This window comes from Sphaeramia orbicularis, chromosome 8 (assembly GCF_902148855.1).
Source record: "Sphaeramia orbicularis chromosome 8, fSphaOr1.1, whole genome shotgun sequence".
Taxonomy (NCBI): Eukaryota; Metazoa; Chordata; class Actinopteri; order Kurtiformes; family Apogonidae; genus Sphaeramia; species Sphaeramia orbicularis.
In genome coordinates, this window is record NC_043964.1 from 42,909,034 (window position 1) to 42,929,706 (window position 20,673).

The following is a 20,673-nucleotide window of genomic DNA, read 5'->3' on the forward strand; positions in this document are numbered from 1 at the left end:
TTTAATATATAATTTAACAAACACAGAAATAACCTTTGATGATGGATTTGAAATGTACATTATACACCAGTGGATTCCTTTTCCTGTACTGAGTGATTGGGTTTCGTAGTTCTTGATCATCCAATTCACTAAAACCACCCTTAACATACAAAGATGAAAGTAAAAACTTAGAAATCTGTGGGTAAGTTATTATTTTTATAACTACTTTTTTCCCCTCATAGGTCCCAACAGTGGGGTGTGAGTGATAAAATAAAGCCATGCAACTGTATTTTCGTTTGTCATTTTATTAAAACACACACACAAATCTTTGAAGAGGATGAATGTCTCAACAGAATTATATCTAAAATTAGTAATTAAACTGCACAGCAATTTTTACATCTCTGTAAAACACAATACACAAGCAATACAAGGAATTTGTCACTTCACTTTTTGAGTGGGACAACACCCTGTCCTTTACTAATATATACTATATTGGCGCAGCCAGTAATGAACTGGCCCCTACAGGAAGGCAGCATTTAATGCTTCACATCTTTTAAGCTTTTCAGGTAACATGTTTTAGTATTGGCTTAACAGCCTAATCCAGAATTGTACAAAAAGCCTGCACAATATGTTGCATCCAAATGGTCCTGATATTATTTACTGGCCTTGTGGGACTTCTGACAAATCAAATTTTATTTATATAGCGCCAAATCATAACAAAAGTTATCTCATGACACTTTACATATAGAGTTGGTCAAAACCAGATTCTTGAGCACAGACACATGAACAAAAAAAATGGTATGTTGTGTGTTTTGTTTTTTTTTTCTTCCAAAATATGACTAGTGCAAAAGAAAACACACTCTTATGAAACTACACCATTGAAAACTAAACTTCTACAGTAACAGCTGAGCAACAAGTAATATAAAGCAGGCTCCCATTTCAAAGTTTTAATGCAGTCATTTAACCTCAGACTGACTTGTGGAAAATAAAAAAAATAAAGAAAAATGATCCCTTTTGTTTTGAGCTGTGACATATTAGTGGCTGAGTGAATTTTCTTTTGGAAATGAGCTAAATGACTTCTAATGGCCTCGAGTGCAGGAGTCGGTGTCATCATAAATCTACTGAACTCCTTCCAGCACCAGATAAAAGTCAGTAGTGGGAAAGGGCTACAGCATATTTCACTAAAAGCTAAAATGTAATGCTGACATTTGTGTGTGTGTGTGTGTGTGAAAGGTTCGGACAGGTTTGTTGTTGATCATAGATCACTGATCATGTACCTACATTGAGAGTCCAGTTAGGTTTACTCCACACATGCTGTAACAGTTAGCTGATTATAAGCAACATATTTCAATAGCAGCCACTGCATGATAAACACAATGAAATTACTGGCTGTCTGAACAAAGTGTCACTGAAGTTGCAACAACACCCATTATTTACAGTAAACCGTAATGCCTATGAATAGAAAAATGGACTTTCTTGGAATGCATTGCAATATATAGGATGCGGTTTTGTTTTGTTTTTTTTCCTAAAGCTGGTCAGTTCAGTAGTTCATATACAGAAAAAAAAACATTTTCTGGCTCGGTTCATGATTCCAGCACTGATGTTTTCAGATGAAGAGGAGGAAATGCAGGTTCAAAAAGGACTCCTCTTCTTAGTACACCGACGAATAGTAAGCAGTGACGTCCCGTTGGTCTTTCTTGATCTGTTTCAGGAGGGTAACGGAGCAGGCCAGGGCAGTGATCTATCATGCAGACACAGGAGGGGAAGTGAAGAGCAGGGATGGGACAAGGAGCGCTGCAGTGAACACCCTGCCAGCCCTTTTACTAACTACAGGATTAAACCAGCCACAGAACAAAGACTATGAAGAAGGCACTTGAAGAAAAAACCCAAGTCTGTGCTTTCTTGAACTGTAGAATCACAAATGGGTAGTGTGTTGTGGGTTTTTTTTCTTAAAGTAAAGATCACTTCAAATTATGTTTAGTTATAACAGTCATAACCCCAACTGTTGCTGAAAGTGTTGGGTATCAGAGGTTTGACATTCTGAGAATACATTATATAGAATGCAGGGGGGGGGGGGTTGTCTTTTTTTGTTTAACTCTCAGATCTTTAAGGTGGGTTTTTCCTTTAAAAAGAGCCCAGGACACGCGGCAGTGAGTGAGAGCAAAGCTGCTTAGAAAGGTAGAGAAGCGTGACTTTAGTTTCTATGCAGTACCGTTGTAAGCTAAGCATGAGGCACAGGGATGTTGGCCACAGTGAGAGGAGTAAAGATGACAGGGTCCTGGTCAAGATAGGGGTAGGAGGTAGAGGCAGAGGGTGGAGGGTTAGCCAGAGCAGGAGTGGAGGTGGTCAGGATGATGTAATGAGGAGATGAAACAGCCAGACGGATCTTTTTAACAAGGATTGAGCTGCAAATCAGAGCTATGATCTATGGGAGACAAAGATTGGGAGAATGAAGGTGGAAAAAGTAAAGGCAAGATAGGAGTGGCATTAAATTAAAGCGACTTACATTTACTTCATCAATATGACAAAACAACCAAAATGTAATGGGAGTCTGGGCTAGTAACTGGAACTGTTTTTGAGGGAGGGTTAGCACTGAAGGTTGCAGCTGAATAGTGATAGTAATCTGGCTTGTAATGTACATTGAGCAAAAATATAAACGCCCCATGTGACACTTTAAATTTGTTATAGCATAAAGTGTTGTACAATATATTACATCATACACAATTTAATTTGTTGATTAATGTTGTACAGATTACAGCCTGTTAGAACAAGATAGTGGTGTCTGGCATTCAGGGACATTAATGTGGACATGGTGGGGGCCGGTTGAAAGAAATCACCATTCAATATCTTGTGTGTCCACCATTGGCTTCCTGTAGAGTGACACATCATTTTGCTTTACTGCCAACATGTCTAAAATGAACTCTAAGATGACTGATAGTTCGATACTTAACATTCAGTTGTGCAGCAACTGCTCTGGTGGACATCCCTGCATCAAGCATGCCAGTGGCACTTTCCTGCATGATTTGTGGCATGGTGACGTCTGATCAAATCTGACATTTTGAGGTGTTCTTTAGCTCTTTCAATGCCATGGGCCAATTAAATCGGCTTTATGAATACAACCTTTAAAGTGCCACGGGCCGATCAGATCGGCTTTGGAGAACACGCCATATTTGTGTACAAACAAACCATCCACCCCCATTTCTTTCTCACATTTCGATGACGTTCTTTCTGTGTCCCCCTTTTGAGACCAATCAGACGGGAATTTGAGGTTGTCACACTTCGACCTGAAGTGAGGGTAGGTTGCCAAAAGGCTATCTAGAAAACAGTCTAATTTGGTCTGAAACTAAATCAAAAACAACCAGAGAAAGTCCATTTGATTTGAAAAAAAAGGTGAAGAGCTTTATTGCCCTTAAATGTATCACAAGAATTAAGCACAAAATGATAATAACAACAAAAAATAACACAGGTCTGCACAGCACCACAGCCCTTCTCTAACTGCCCAAGCAATGTCAGACCCCCTCCATTTAAAGGCTAGGCCCCTCCCACTGGACCATACCATTTGTAATTGGTACCAATTTAAACATTTCATCAAACTACATACGTTATTTCCCATAGTTAAATCACAGAACAGTTTATGTCTTTTAAACTCACATCAAAAGAGTCATCTTATAAGTTTAGCATTTACATACTCTCTTTAACACTCAGAAAACCTGGTATGGTGCAGTGTGACAAGCTGAGCCTAGTTTCCTCATTAAACTCAGGCATTATAAAAGGCAGCCTGATGCTCCCCTCGGGTCCTTTTCCACTGCCCAGAACCAGGAAGCACTATGTAAGTAAAGAAGAACATATAATTATGAACAAAATTTCACAATCTAGAACATAACATAATTAAAGACCTAATTCAAAACTTATTTGTGTTTGTGTGTGTTTTTGGATGATTTCATGGAAAAACCAGCACAGGAGACTAACTTAGGTGTTTAAATGTAACCCAGTGTGTGCACCCACCAAGCTATCAGTAATAATGCTACCTGGCTATTGTTTGCCATGTGGACATAGTGAGTGTGTGGTGTATGGTGTATAATTAGTGGCAGGGGTGACTGCCACATTACCTCCCCCCTATCCTGGCTCTTTTGTGGTGGTCAGCTGAGACAGGTAATCCGCCAGCAAGTTGGTCTTGCCGGATTTGTGCCTAATTCTGAAACGGAAGGGTTGTAGGTCAAGATACCATCGTGTGATCCGGGCGTTGCGATCCTTCATTGTGTTGATCCAAGACAGAGCCCTGTGGTCAGTTTCCAAGTCAAATTCTCTTCCAAGAAGATAGTAACGCAGACTTTCCAATGCCCACTTAATGGCTAGGCCCTCCTTCTCGACCGTTGAGTACCTCGTCTCTCGGGGCTCCAACTTACGGCTGAGATACAACACTGGTCTCTCCTCTCCCTCATCGCCTTGTGCCAACACCGCTCCAATGCCAACATCTGAAGCATCTGTCTGTACCACAAAGCGTTTCTGAAAATCAGGACTGCAGAGGACAGGTGAAGAACACATAGCATTCTTGAGAGCCGTAAAAGACTGCTCACATTCTGGGGACCACCTTACAGGGTTGGGTTCACCTTTCCGAGTCAGGTTAGTTAGAGGGGTAGCCAGAGTGGAATAGTGGGGAATAAAGTTAGAATACCACCCTACAAGGCCTACAAACGACCTCACCTGTTTCTTGGTGCGTGGGCGCTGGGCATTACGGATGGCTTCGACTTTGTCCACCAGAGGGCGGATGTGACCATCTCCAAGCTGGAACCCCAGATATTGGACTTCACCCTTGGCCCACTCACACTTTTGAGCATTGAGGGTCAAACCGGCCTTCTCGATGCAGGTTAGGACTTGGCTCAGGTGTTGGAGATGGTCCTCCCAGGTATGACTGAAGATGACGACGTCATCAAGGTAAGCAGCGCTGAAGGATTCAAGGCCTCTGAGGACAGCATCCATCAGCCTTTGAAACGTTGCAGGCGCTCCATGCAGTCCAAATGGCATCACTGTAAACTGATACAGTCCTGATGGTGTGCGGAAGGCGGTATACTGCTTTGAGCTCTCCTCCAGTGGAATCTGCCAATAGCCTTTACAAAGGTCCAGCGTGGTTATGTACTTGGCAGTCCCCACACGCTCCACCAGGTCATCTATGCGAGGCATGGGGTAAGCGTCAAAGCAGGATACTGCATTAACCTTCCTAAAATCGATACAGGGTCGTTGAGAGCCATCCTTCTTAGGCACCATCACCATGGGACTGGACCACTCACTCTTAGATGGCTCGATCACCCTGTGTTCAAGCATCTTCTGGACCTCATCTTTCAGAGATCCTACCAATCGTTCTGGAACGCGGTACGGCCTCTGACGAATGGGAGGGGTGTCTGCTTTTTGAAGACGGATGGTGTGTTGGATCACTGATGTCCGCCCTGGACCCTCTCGGAATAACCCAGGCATCCCCTGGAACAGCTTCTGCAACTCCTGTTGGTGTTGTGAGGGTAGATGCTCCAAGTGTGGGTTTTTTGGCTGGAGGAGTTGGTGCAGGTTAGAGTCATACTCACCATCCCCCGCTTTGACCTGATGCACTAGCAACACTCTGGAAGGTGGACTCTCACGTTCCTTCCACTCTTTCAGCAGGTTGATATGGTAGACCTGGGATGCCTTCCCCTTGTCTGGGTGGGCCACCTCATATGTCACTGGTCCCATCCTCCTCAGCACCTTATAAGGCCCCTGCCATTTGGCCAACAGTTTGTTTTTGCTGGTAGGGAGTAAGATGAGGACTTTTTGACCAGGTGTCAGCTCCCTCTGTCGAGCCCTCTTGTCATACCAACACTTCTGGTCCTGCTGCGCCCTCTCCAGGTTAATCCGGGCCTCTTCATGGTACTTCTCAAGGCGTTCCCGCATCTGGAGTACGTAGGACACGATTCCCTCTGGTGCTGGTTCCTTGCTTGCCTCCCACTCCTTCCTCAGAAGATCCAGAGGCCCCTGTACGGGCCATCCATAAAGGAGCTCGAATGGAGAGAAACCAGTTGATGCTTGGGGCACCTCCCTGTAGGAAAACAAGACAAATGGTAGCCACTTGTCCCAGTCACGGCCAGTATCAGAAACAAACTTACGTAGCATCTGCTTTAGCGTTTGGTTGAATCGCTCAACCAAGCCATCAGTCTGTGGATGGTATGGAGTCGTCCGAATGCCTTTGATGCCCAGCTCCTTCTGCAGTTGTTTCATTGTACCAGAGGTGAAGTTAGTAGCCTGGTCAGTGATGATCTCATCTGGCACTCCTACACGGGAGAAAAGCTGGACAAGTGCATTAATTATCCTGGGTGTCTTTATGCTTCTGAGAGGAAAAGCTTCTGGAAACCGAGTGGCATAGTCACAGATCACCAGTATATATTGGTAACCAGAACTGCTCTTCTCCAGAGGACCAACCACATCCATGGCTATGCGGCGGAAAGGGGTACTGATGATAGGTAATGGGTGTAATGGAGCCTGCTTGGATTTACTATGTGTAGTGACCTGACACTCTGGGCATGTGGTGCAGAACTGTTTAACATCATTAAACATTGTTGGCCAAAAAAAACGTGACCCCAACCTCATGTATGTTTTCTGCAGCCCTAGATGTCCTGCCCAGGGTACTGTATGTGCCAGGTGTAAGACAAGAGGCCTACAACTGGTTGGTACCACTAAGCGTTTACCTACATCACCCACTGCGTACAGAATGTCATTTTCAACCATAAACCTTGGATCAGAGCCTTCATTCCCCTCCCCATCCTCTACCTGCTTGTACAAGAAAGATAGAGTAGGATCAGACATTTGCAAATGTCTTATGTCATGTGGTATGTCCCAGTTCACACTCATGGGCTCAGGATAAGTGTCTATCTTGGTGGGAGAGCCTTGCATTTTTTCCATGCGACGTTGGCGCCTGGGTTTTCTGGGGCCTTTGGAACCACCCTCGCACAGATCAGCATCAAGACCTGGGAGGGGCTCCAGGCCAGCTTTAACCTGGGACCTTGTTACCATAGCACACAGTTCAGCTTTCTTTTGTTTTTCAGCAATTATATCTTGCAAAATTGGCAAATCCCTCCCCAAGATACAATCAACAGATAAATGGTCAATAACCCCCACCTGTAGCAAAAATGCCTGTCCATCCACACTAATGGTAACCTCAGAAGTGGGGTAGGATTTCTGGTCCCCATGAACACATTCAATATTAGCTTTGTTTCCATAGTCAATACCACTGTCTGTCAAATAGCACCTCTTAATCAGTGACATGGAACTCCCATTGTCTAACAAAGCCAACACCTTTACCCCATTAACAGTAATTGGATGAAAGGAGTCCTCTTCGGAACACCTGGTAACTGGTTCTCTAGACAACTCCCTACAGGGAACATAGCAGTAACCAGACAGTTTAGGCTTTTTAAGAGGACAATCTGAGGCCTTATGGCCAGGCTGCTGGCAATAGAAACAAATTATCTCCCCACGACTGCTGCTAGCCTGCTGCCCATATCTACTGGTGCCCCCAGCCCCCTTACTAGCCTGCTGCCCACCTCCTCTACTGACCCCCACAATCCCCTGCGTCACATAGTTACCCTTCTGGCCTTCTTGTCTATTGTCCCCTTGTCCTTTATTGGGCTGGCGCCATGGAGTCCGTCCAGGCCTTCTGGCGTTGATGTACTGTGTGGCCAGCTTGGCTGCTTCTAAACCGGTGGTGGGCTCTCGCTCCTTGACCCATGTGCGGATGTCAGGTGGAAACACTCTCAGCAGCTGCTCCAGCACGATGGTTTCCCCGATGTCCTCCATGCTGCACTGGTCTGGCTTGATCCAACGACGATACAGGCCTTTCAAGCGTTGGTAGGTCTCGGTTGGCGCCTCCCCCTGGGGTACAGCTAGGTCCCTGAAGCGCTGGTGATAGGTCTCTGCAGAAATGTCAAACTTGGCGAGCAGGGCTTGTTTAAGGTCTGGGTAGGAGTCAGACTGCTCTTCATCCATGGCTGAATAGGCCTCCAATGCCTTTCCCGTCAGTAAAGGCACAAGTCTGTAGGCCCACTCAGTCTCTGGCCACCCCCAGGTCTTGCCAATCCGCTCAAAGCGGAGGAGGAAATTTTCAATGTCCTCACCAAACTGGAAGGGAAGCAACTTGGGGTCCTTCCGTGGAGCTGGAACTGGTGGCTGCGGAGTGGGGAGTTCTACCAGAGAGGCAGCGCTCCCTGCTCTGGAATTGCCACGGGGTCTTGGTGTCGGTGGTTGACTGGAAGCTTGGATAGCTGTCCGTAGGTCTCGGATTTCCCCTATGAGCGCTTCTTCTCTGTCCCTCTGAACACCCATAAACTGGCGTAGCATAGCGACCATCTCCTGCGATGACGATTCTGCATAGGGAGGCTGGGCTGTGGGACCCCCCTCTTCCTCCTCAGTTTCCCATTCAGGACCTTCTGGATCAGGATCAGTCTCTAGTTTGGCGGTCACACTTCTGGTTTGGATTTTCCTTTGCCCCCCCCTGGGGATCTTTCGGGTTGCCATCCCACCACTGCCACCAAATGTCACACTTCGACCTGAAGTGAGGGTAGGTTGCCAAAAGGCTATCTAGAAAACAGTCTAATTTGGTCTGAAACTAAATCAAAAACAACCAGAGAAAGTCCATTTGATTTGAAAAAAAGGTGAAGAGCTTTATTGCCCTTAAATGTATCACAAGAATTAAGCACAAAATGATAATAACAACAAAAAATAACACAGGTCTGCACAGCACCACAGCCCTTCTCTAACTGCCCAAGCAATGTCAGACCCCCTCCATTTAAAGGCTAGGCCCCTCCCACTGGACCATACCATTTGTAATTGGTACCAATTTAAACATTTCATCAAACTACATACGTTATTTCCCATAGTTAAATCACAGAACAGTTTATGTCTTTTAAACTCACATCAAAAGAGTCATCTTATAAGTTTAGCATTTACATACTCTCTTTAACACTCAGAAAACCTGGTATGGTGCAGTGTGACAAGCTGAGCCTAGTTTCCTCATTAAACTCAGGCATTATAAAAGGCAGCCTGATGCTCCCCTCGGGTCCTTTTCCACTGCCCAGAACCAGGAAGCACTATGTAAGTAAAGAAGAACATATAATTATGAACAAAATTTCACAATCTAGAACATAACATAATTAAAGACCTAATTCAAAACTTGTTTGTGTTTGTGTGTGTTTTTGGATGATTTCATGGAAAAACCAGCACAGGAGACTAACTTAGGTGTTTAAATGTAACCCAGTGTGTGCACCCACCAAGCTATCAGTAATAATGCTACCTGGCTATTGTTTGCCATGTGGACATAGTGAGTGTGTGGTGTATGGTGTATAATTAGTGGCAGGGGTGACTGCCACAGAGGTCACGCGACCGAATAATATTTTTATATCTTTTTAATGTTTCTTATTCTCCGGTGTTTCATTAGAGGGAGCCCTCCATGCCGGGGGGCGGCTGTGGACTCCGGGGGCTGTGGCGCCTTCTCTCACTGGGGTCCGCTCCTTTCTGGTGGGTGGGGGTCCCAGTTGGCCCTCTCCCACTAGTTGGGATGCGGAGCTGTGTTGCTGGTGCCTGGTCGCCGGGGTCGGCGGCTGCCTCCTGGTGCGGATGGCTCCCTAAGACAGCGCCTCCTAAATTGATGTTTTACTTTTACTTGTACATTTTTGTTCTGGTCTATCCGTGCTCAGTCAGTCTTCTTAAGTATGTGTGAGCTTGTGGGTTTGCATGTATATGTGTGTGTGTGTGCGGGTGAGTGGGTGGGTGGGGGTGGGGGGCGGTACTGATTTTTAAACTGATATGTAAAGCACTTTGTGCTACAGTTTTTAATGTATGAAAAGTGCTATATAAATAAAGATTATTATTATTATTATTATAAATTATGCAAATTACGATCAATAATGAATCGGCTGCGTCCGGTGCGTTTTGAATCTAATCAGCAATCGGTCGGATGTTACAGAGCGGTCTCCTGCAGGATTCTTCAAATATTATAAAAACGACACGAAATACTGAAAAACGGCCAAATTCTGTGGCACTTTTAAGGCTTATTAGCCCCTTAACTGTCTGGCACCGAAAGAGTTAATTGTCTCCAGTATAAGGAGCGTGTGTGAATAACTGTTAACACTATTTGAGCCGCGTCTGGACATGCCACACCAGTGATGTGAGTGGAAGCAATGGATCACTGAGCAAGTGCTCACTGGCAGAGATGGACACAAAGTTTGTTTATAAATCAAGAGAATTAACCATGTTTTACAATTAAAAGACATCATGAGCTCATTTTGGGCCGTTCATCTCAATGTTACATGAATACTGTACATGGGGCGTTTATAGTTTTGCTAGGTAGTCTTCCTTGAAATCGATAGAAAACTTAGGATGAAACAGGCCATTAAGTACACTAAATGACAGTATTTTTTTGTTTGGTAATCACTCAAGTCTTGCCGTAGTTCAGCATCCAATTTCAGCCTAAACATTGACTTGATTGATTTTTCTCTGTAGAGGTATAGAAATGTTCAATGTGCTGCACATTTGCCTACCAGAAGAACTTCAGTTCCAACGAAGAGGCCCATCACCAGTGATGCCTTACTATCAAAGGTGGTTGCAATGGTTAGAGGACAATTCTGTAAGAAGACCAAGATGAGATAGACTCTGTAAGCAGCCAGAACATGGATGTAAAGGACTTTTTTTATACAATAATTAGTCCACACAAGTGACAGGTCAGTCACAGGAACAAGGAATTGACTCCCAGTTTGGGTCTCAACTTCAAAACCAGAACAATGAGTTACTGTACTTCACTCAAACTACAGCAGAGGGCCAACTTACAGGCATGACTAAGTGTTCCATGAATCCGTCTGGTTTGGGACAGGTCTTCTGTGCAATCTCGATTACCTTGACACCTGTCACCCCACAGCAGTGAAGCTAAAGGTGAAGAAATAACGAAGGGAGATTTAAAATAGTTGTGAAAGCCCTACCAACAAGATGTAACAGCTGCCACCACTTCCCCTCTCTTGAACATACAAAAATACACCTAGACCTGTCACATAAGTTGTGCCACCTGAGTTCTGAGGAAGTTACATTTTATTGTAGAAAAAGGAAGGAAAAGTTGATGGTTTACCGCGTTGTGGATGAATGTGAGGATGACTCCAATGGCTGGATCTCCACCACTGGACACATACAGAGCATATAAGCTGCTGTAGAACTCTGCAATCCGCAGCCCAACCTTAACAATGGAGGCAAACGCACACTATTCAAGTAAAAATGTTAAGTATTTTGTGTTGTTTGTTTTTTTTTTAGCCATATTGTGCTCCTCCTTTCCGCCCTCTCTTACCTCATCGCTCTTCGAATAAGCCAGCACTCCAATAACTATTTCAAGTCCAGCCAGGAAGGCAACAAGACCAGAAAACTGAAAACAGAGGTGGAAAGAAATGAATGAAGCAAACAGGACTTCACACAAAAGCAAGAAAATAGAGACATGCATGTCAGTTTTTTTTAAACAGTACTGCATCATAATAACACTGATCCTCATCAAAATATTCAATATCTATAAAATAAATTATATTCATCCCACTTAGTATAGATGTCTCTAACCCTAACTTCAGAAAAACAACTTTTAGATAGGTGGATACTTATTTTTCATGCAGAAGCAGGCAGTTTCTTGCATTTCAATGAGCCACAAATAGGGACTTTTCCATCATTGGTTACCTATAAGCTCCACTCAGCCTCAAATTTACAACTTGGTTGGAATTCTACATATGTGATTGAAAGTTGAGGATTTGTTCACTTAAAACTGTCATGATTTCAGTTTTCCTGGCCTGTTGCTTCTTACAGCTCACATGCCTCCTCCTTTGTGCTGTGTAACAGTAAAGGAATGCATCTGACTTTTCCCTCAAGGACACAGAGAAGAGCAAAATCCGATTAAATAGCAAAGAAAGGAAAAAGGAGAACAGACTTCTGAGAACACAACAAAGTCATAGACACAGATAATGTAAAAAAAAACAAAAAAAACAAGCGTATATCCTGCCACCTGCACAAAGAATGATGACAGAAAACCAGGCGTGAATGAAACATAAAGGAGGAGAGTTGGTGTGTGGTGAGGATGACTAAACATGAACTTGATCAGATGGTTAAAATACTATCTTAATTTTAGTGACTGTTATTGCCAAATACATCATAACACAGAAAGATGTCATTATCCTCAGATGAAATTTATGCAGATTAAATAAACAGTTCCTTCCAAATAAAAATGCATGGAGTAATCAAGGAGCATGTCACAGAATCCCAAAATGAGGTCTTGTAATTGCAAAATACTTAATGTATACATAATATTTATCATTTGTTTTTAAGTTTAATAAAATCCAAATTACTATGACAAACTACTACATGTAAGTTCAATGACATGAGGCTCAGTGACATTTGTGTACTCTTAACTTGTTAGAAAACCTCTGTGAAAGACCTAAAACTTCACTGAAATACAGTAAGACTGAAAATACGACCATTGGCCCAGTATCTCAGCGGCACGTTCTATAAAGAATCAATAAGTTGAATTTGTGAGGTTATCAGGTTCTGCCACTATGTGGTCTTGATGCAAGAGATCAATCTCCCAGTAGAAGTGGATGGGACTTTCACTGGAGGAAAACTCAGTTAAATCAAAGTCCATATATGACTTCCTATCAGTGCTCAATAGTGACTATATTGATATCTCTAACCATTTCCAAGTTATTAACCATCAAAATATGGCCCATTTTAAGTAAAGGAAAATTATTAATATTTCAAAAAAATTCGTCAAAAATTCAAAAAATTTAATATCTCAAAACTGTGATCAAACTTTGTAAACATTGTCCCAAGGAAGCTACATATAACATTTGAAATGAATCTGATCTGCAGTTTTGGAGAAGATTACTGAAATGTAGATATTGATGACCTTGAGTTTGACCCTTCAAGGTCACTGAAGGTCAAAGGTCTTGGACCCAAATGAAAGACCATATATGACTTCCTATCAGTGCTCAATGGTAATTCTATTGCTATCAAAGGCGACCGGGCTTTTGCTATTCTGGCCCCAACCCTCTGGAATAGTCTTCCCCATCACATCAGATCATCTGATTCTATAGACACCTTCACGCGACTCTTAAAAACTGACTTTTATAAACAAGCATTTCATTAAATCTCTTCTGTTTACGCCCCAGTGAATTCATGTTACTGACTTGACTTCTTCCCTGGAGTCTCTGTGCTTTATCACCTCACAGGTTTTCCCAGGATCATCACCGGTTTTTCCCTGGATCTTCACAGGTTTTCCTAAGATCATCTCTAGACCTGCTGCTGTGGCCCTGCCTCTCTCCACCTTTATCGTCATCACTCACTTATCCATGTAATTACGATAGTGTTTATTATACTGTTCTATACATGTTCTAGTTCGGTTATCTGTGCATGTGTCTCCATCTACCTCCCCCCTCTCCCCCAATCTCTCTCTATTTCTATCGCTCTCTCTTTTCTCCTCCTTTACTTTCTCGCTCTAACCCCAACTGGCCAAGGCAGACGGCCATCCTTCAGGAGTCTGGGTCTGCTTGAGGTTTCTGCCTGTTAAAGGGAAGTTTTTCCTCACCACTGTCACCAGTCATAAGTGTTTGCTCCTGGAGGATTCTGTTGGGTTTCTGTAAATTGGTTTAAAGTTCGATTTGATTTGATTTATCTCCCCTTTATGTGAAGCACTTTGTAACATGTTGTTTTAAAAAGTGCTATATAAATAAAGCTTTACTTACTTACTATCTCGAACCGTTTCCATGTTATAAACCATCAATATATGGCCCATTATAAGTAAAGGTAAATTTTTAATATTTCAAAAATCTAAATATCTCAAAACTGTGAAAAAAACACTATCCCAATGGAAACTACATATTAAATTTGAAATGAATCTGACCAGAAGTTTCAGAGAAGGTGTTTGAAGAAATTGCTAACAAAGATGCTGCCGGACACAGCGCCTTCACTATCAGCCGGTGACTTAAAAATAACTTATGCAATATCAGTACTCAGATAAACTGGTGTAAAGTAAATATGAACAGACAACATGGTTTTTTTCATTTATTCTCTTCATAGACAGGTTTCATGTTTTTTTCTGTAAAGCTGCTGTGAAATCTCTACCACTAACGACTCCTGTACCTTTAATTTGCCACTTACTCAGGTACTAATACATCAGCGCTACCTGTGATTTAATGAGCCTGTTGATGTGGAGGCAGGTGGAGCAGAATGATTTGTCTGGTAGCGGCTGGTATGAGGAACCTCTGCCAAGTGGCTTTTATCCAGAAAAACATTTGTAAGCTTTTGACTTTGTGAGTATGTCAGCGTGTTGGCAGTGAAAATGCAGCCAGACAACATTAGAATTAAAGTCTGTTTTCTTTCAGGTTAGAGACAGCTATGACTAGCATAAAACAGGAGTTAAGGTAAAAGACGAGCCCTCTTAATCTGGGCTGTAATGTAGATTTCACAGCTGTTTATGGTTTCATTATTTAAAGGCAGAAAACAAGCGGTTTCCCAAATTCCATTCCATTTGGTCTACACCACTCACTTTGCTTAGACTTGAGGTTTTGAGCAAGTTATTTTGAATTTAGGATCATGAGCAAAGTAGGATAAACCCATAAAGACCCAGTGCTACTTCTGTGGCACTTCTCAAATTATTTTTTCTCTCTATTTAACCTTTCACAAGTGATTTATCACAATTTATTATAATCCTCTGTATTTTGCATTTTTCACTGTAAATCATGTATTTTCCTATATTGGGGGGGTATATATATATTCATGAAAACTCAGAGTAAATTCAAAGGTTATTATATCAAAACAGAGAAAACTGAAGAAAAAGTGACTTTTTCAGCTAAAATATCACCAACTGTACGTAAAAACAAGTATCTCCAACCACTCCATGGGTTTTACTGGTGAATCAATGTTCTAGAAGATGACAGTGTTTCCATGTTGACTACGGAGCCTCTGAACGTCCAAATGGGTCATATCTGATGATCACGAAAAGATGACAAACTGCATTTTTCCTCAAGTTCTTACATGTATGGATTGGATTATTTTTGATCAGCAGTCACTAAACGTTTTATATCAGTAGATGCTTTTGGTTGCTGGTGGATGTTTGGGTTTTTATGGATTAAAAGGTTTTACCTCAATGAGGTGTTACAGATTCGGTTATAAGTTACGACATCTTTCAAAAAGTGAGATTAGCTGATCGAAAAAAACAAAAAAAAGAGAAACAGCAGCCTTCAAAGGATGGAAAAGTGATACAAATGTAAAGGTTATTTTCTGTGGTTTTGCAGTGTCCTGGGAAGTTTACAATTGGTTCACTGTAAAAATATTAATCTAGAAATGAAGTGATGACAAACAGCATAGCAGACGACTATGGAATCACAGGAGTGCCAAAATTAAAAGGAAATAAATGTGGAAATAAAAAGAGAATCAATAAAATAAATTTGGAAATAAAAAGAGAATCAATAAAAGAAATGTGGAAATAAAAAGAGAATCAATAAAATAAATTTGGAAATAAAAAGAGAATCAATAAAAGAAATGTGGAAATAAAAAGAGAATCAATAAAAAAAAATGGAAATAAAAGGAGAATCAATAAAAGAAATTTGGAAATAAAAAGAGAATCAATAAAATAATTTTGGAAATAAAAAGAGAATCAATAAAAGAAATTTGGAAATAAAAAGAGAATCAATACAAGAATCAATGATAAAAAATATACAAATGCAGTCATATCATTGCTTTTGCTTATTCCATTTTGACATTGTCTTTTCCATTTGCGTTTTGACATTGTCTTTTCCATTTGCGTTTTGACATTGTCTTTTCCATTTGCTTATTGTCATTGCTTTTACCTGATGGCTCAAGCTGTCAATCAAATGGCTGTGGGCGGGTCTTTCTGTCCAGGATAACTAGTCGATACCTGATCAGACGATTCCGGCTTGACAGTGGCTATGCAGTAGCTCTGTTTATGTGTTAGCTCTCAGCGCGGGAGACCAGAAGTAGCGTCACGGACAGGACGTAGACACACATACACATGTGTCAACTAGAACCATGTCTGCATTCATCAGTGCAGATATTTCTCCAAGACTTTCCATTACATCTTCCACCAACCTTAAAATATAGTCCGTTGGAAAATTTTCCTCCACATACCGAGCAATTGCTAATAATTCTCGTTGAATGCCTCTTCTCAATCCGTCCACGTCAACCATATTTAACTTTCCCTCTTTTTACTACAGATAAATGTGTATGTGTGTCTACGTCTTGTCCGTGACGCTACTTTTGGTCTCCCGCGCTGAGAGCTAACACATAAACAGAGCTACTGCATAGCCACTGTCAAGCTGGAATCGTCTGATCAGGTATCGACTAGTTATCCTGGACAGAAAGACCCGCCCACAGCCATTTGATTGACAGCTTGAGCCATCAGGTAAAAGCAATGACAAAACGTAAATGGAAAAGACAATGTCAAAACGTAAATGGAAAAGACAATGTCAAAACGTAAATGGTAAAGACAATGTCAAAACGCAAATGGAAAAGACAATGTCAAAACGTAAATGGTAAAGACAATGTCAAAATGGAATAAGCAAAAGCAATGATATGACTGCATTTGTATATTTTTTAATTATTGATTCTTGTATTGATTCTCTTTTTATTTCCACATTTCTTTTATTGATTCTCTTTTTATTTCCAATTTTTTTTTATTGATTCTCTTTATTTCCACATTTCTTTTATTGATTCTCTTTTTATTTCCAAATTTCTTTTATTGATTCTCTTTATTTCCACATTTCTTTTATTGATTCTCTTTTTATTTCCAAATTTCTTTTACTGATTCTCTTTTTATTTCCACATTTATTTCCTTTTAATTTTGTCACTCCTGTGATTCCATAGACGACACAGACAGGCAATAGAGAAAACAAAAAAAGGAACTGTGCAAACACAACATGATGAATGTGGTTAGTGAAACTAGAAAACACTTCCTGTCAGACTGAGTCTAACACATACAGTCTGCCCTTACACTTCTTCTGTTATGAGCCTGAACTTAAATCTAAAACGAGACTTTTGCTTATTGTTAGGGCTGATGTTAACATATTCACCTTAAAGAGTGAATTCTAAGAAAACCTCAGAATTCTATTGTTTATGACATGACTCTCAATGGAGCATTAAAGGTGGGGTGCGAGATGTTTTCCTGGAGTATTTTTTACTATATTGCTTATAATCCCCTTCACACCCTGATTTCAACCAATTAATTAAATGCTCTAACACAAAAATAAAAAATTTAGTCACCTGTAGAACGGACAGGACTAAAAAAACATCGTTCAATCATTTTGAGTGCCCAATCGAAGTGATTGAACAGTGATATGTCTATCAAACTCAGCCGCCATTTGTCCCTCCCCCCTCTGCGTGCATGAATCATGCATTCTCAAAGGCTTGGAGCGCTTGTACAGGAAACGAAGCCTGAGCCAGAGCTTGGCTATATTAGCTACATTAGGATGGAAAGTTCACTGGCAAACTGTTGTGTTACTAACTTAAATCACTAGGAAATGTAACGTTAGCCAGATAGGTATGAAGTGGGGCTGTTCTGTAAGAGTGGGGGTGTTGGAGGACACTGAATGAGACATGCATGGATTGGGGCCGGCGAATTGTTGCTGTGCAGCGCTCGTGAACCTTTGGGAACAAGCATTGTGCGTGCCAGTACTCTGGAGGTGTGACTTTGGGGTTATGTCTGAAGAAAGGGGTTTGGCCTTTTGAGTCAAGTATTTTCAAAATGTACCTTGCTCAAACCGTTTTTCTAAGATCTCGCACCCCACCTTTAATATGGTTTTCATGACTATTCACAACCTTTAAGCACATGAGCAGAAGTTACTTTAGTTAATTATTCTATAAAAGCTAAATATTAACCTTTTCCTTTTCCACTCTGTTAGAAAAGCTACTAAAGATTAGGAACTATTTCTTAAGGATTGTAATGATACTGATGAAAAATTATGCACAAATGTATCCTTTTTACTGCTCCATTTTCAAGTTTCAAGTTCATTTCAAGATAAATCTAACAGGTTTAATCTCTTCCTTGTAAATTCCTTTCCAGACAAAATTCAGGGATGTTAACAAAATGAGCAATTTCTCATAAATGTCAACTATACAGCAGGCCTGGGAGCATAGTCCATCATGAACAAAAGTAGAATATCTGCTTTAAAATGTGGATTTACAGTCAGTTTTGCTTCAGGATGAGGAAAAACAAATTACCTTTTATTATCTCAAAACAATGCAGTTTGCATCCCTTAAAAAGTAATTTCATTTTTATTTTTAATTCTGTTTTTATTATCAATTTTATGACATTTCTGGGGTTTTTTCTTGGCTGACGAAACTTGACAAAAATCCAACTCAAGTTAGTCTGTTAACTCTGACTCGCCAATAATTATAACATACTGTTTTGTTTAACTCTGTTAAACTATTACTACTGGCTATTAAACCACAGGGAAACTGTACAAGAAAAAAAACACATCTCACCACTTGCAGAGCACATGTTTTCTCACTGCAGGCACCATAGTCTCCAAATGAGACCACAATCAGCATCACTGAACCGAGAACAATCAGTACAGTCACACCTGTTGAGCAGAGAGAGGTCAATAATGCACCAAAAAATGTCTTCAAATTTTAGTGGAAATGGGTACAGATGGATGTAGAACACCAGCTCACCAATGACAAATGTACTTGAGTTGAGCTCCTGTATTTCAAAGATGCCTCTGGTGCTGTTGCTGAATCTCAGCCATAGTCCAAGACCCAAAAGGGCAATCCCCACCACCTGCCACACAAAATGAAAAGAAAGCATTCTTAGTTGCACAGTGTCACACTGGCTGATCGTCATACTGGAGATGTCAGACCACCACAGCCATAGCTTAAAGTGAGTTTGGTTTTTTGCATCGTTTCCACTCTGTGTAGGCCTTAAATAGCAGGTGGCACACTGTAGAGCAGACATACCACCCAAGAAATGTCTCTGAGGGAACAGAGTTTATGTTTAGGACTAACAGCAACTGTGGGAACGCTAGAAAAACAGGATGCAAAAATGTGACAAAATACTTAAAAAACACAGCATAAAGCCGGTTAAAATCAGGAAGTGATTATGATCTAAATTTTTGTTTTCATTCTATCATGAGAAAAAATGTCAACATGTCCTGGTATGGTTCTAACAGGCACAGAGAGGAACAGTCCTCAGCTGTGGAATGAAACAAAACTGTACTTTTACGATGTTAAATTGGTGTCTGGCACTTTAATGTGACACATTTTCAAGAAGATTGTAACCACATTTATTTGAGTTTAGGACAGATTGATATTTACTTGATTATGCCTTGCAGGAAAATATGAAGATAAGTTAGCTAAATATAAATTTTATGTAGATTTTTTTTATTATTAATATAGTTAATAATAATAATAATAATAATAATAATAATAATAATAATAATAATAAAGTAAGTTAAGTCAATCTAAGGATACATTAGAAAAAGGCAGAATGAGGTTAAACTGTAGGTTTAAACCTTTTAAGATGAGACATTCTAATTCATTTTCACAAGATTAAGTTATAAAACCACTAGTTCAAAACCTCTAAAGCTTTTATTTAAAACATAAAGCATTCAAAGACAATTTAATGACCAACAACACACCCTGCGGATGTTTTTTTTTTTTTTTTTTTCTTATTTACATTTTACAGAAAGTATATTAGCTAAATGGTGGCAATGAAAATGTCAGACGTCTCTATTTTCATGTCTACTTTGGAGGACTTACCGCGAAGATTAAGTTGAAAATGAAGAGGATATACTTGCAGACGACGCCACATCCATCCAGTGCCATGATGACGAGCAGTTTGCTGATATACCTACGCCAACTGTCAAACCTGTAAGGCAAATGAAAGAATGAATTACCTCATCACTTCAGCAGTCACGGACACGCAGCATTAACTTTAAGGATAATATACAGTATTAGCTTCAAATTCTGATAACGCGTTTAAACGTTGACACAGCTTCTTTGATCGCATGCAGACAGTTCAAGCGATACAGCGACTATGTTTGACACAACACCAACTACAACACTGACTAAATACCTGTTATTGACAATGTTATCCGCCTTACATTATACGATCAGCAGAAAGCAAGCACCCACACAACAAACAAATCTTTACTGCGCATTCTTTTACTTCCTCCATATGCGTCAAACTCCGCCTCTGTGGCTTCGCTCAGGAATATAATTGGTTAGAAGCTGTGATTGACACAAAATACGATCAATGAGAAGAGGTGGCGATGAACAGAGGAGGGACTGACGACAACAGGAGGTGAAACGAAACTTCAAGAAAACGATACTTAAGGAATGTTAAGGGGGTTTGCCTCTGGCGTTGAAAGTAATAGTAAAAAGACCCAATTTTAGTATGACAAATGCTATAGCCTTTGTGTGTGATTCCGAAACTTAAAATAGACTTGGAAATAGAGAATCGAAACTAAAAACAGCAAATGTGTGGTCTTCTGTTCATCCCTGTACCCCCCCACACCTGGCACCTGCACATGAACACACCATTCAACAGGATTCATCCACCAGCATGTTAGACTGTGGCACACATATGCAAAGTCTCTCTTCTTGTCTTGGTTGCTTTACATATTCTCCTCATTGTGTCATTAAAAAAAACAC

At 40.8% G+C, this 20,673-nt stretch overlaps 2 protein-coding genes across 4 annotated transcripts; both read right to left on the reverse strand.

The window, feature by feature from the left end:
* Positions 1-273: 273 nt before the first annotated feature.
* On the reverse strand, positions 274-20,218 carry cd9r (CD9 molecule related). 3 transcript variants are annotated; one of them, XM_030140488.1, is made up of 9 exons: positions 20,096-20,218; positions 19,780-19,888; positions 18,697-18,802; positions 18,508-18,605; positions 11,324-11,398; positions 11,111-11,215; positions 10,819-10,914; positions 10,533-10,616; positions 274-1,720 (listed from the first exon to the last, which is right to left on the reverse strand). In XM_030140488.1, exons 2-9 carry the CDS (start codon positions 19,843-19,845, stop codon positions 1,631-1,633), a joined length of 720 nt encoding a protein of 239 aa, XP_029996348.1. In that variant the 5' UTR covers positions 19,846-19,888; positions 20,096-20,218; the 3' UTR covers positions 274-1,630. The 3 variants fall into 3 exon arrangements, with proteins under 3 accessions (XP_029996348.1, XP_029996346.1, XP_029996347.1); XM_030140486.1 differs by having other exon boundaries at positions 274-2,404; XM_030140487.1 differs by lacking the exon at positions 274-1,720 and adding an exon at positions 8,774-9,083.
* Positions 6,117-8,552, reverse strand: LOC115423598 (uncharacterized). Its single transcript, XM_030140482.1, has 2 exons — positions 7,584-8,552; positions 6,117-6,291 (listed from the first exon to the last, which is right to left on the reverse strand). Exons 1-2 carry the CDS (start codon positions 8,509-8,511, stop codon positions 6,263-6,265), a joined length of 957 nt encoding a protein of 318 aa, XP_029996342.1. The 5' UTR covers positions 8,512-8,552; the 3' UTR covers positions 6,117-6,262.
* Positions 20,219-20,673: the final 455 nt, after the last annotated feature.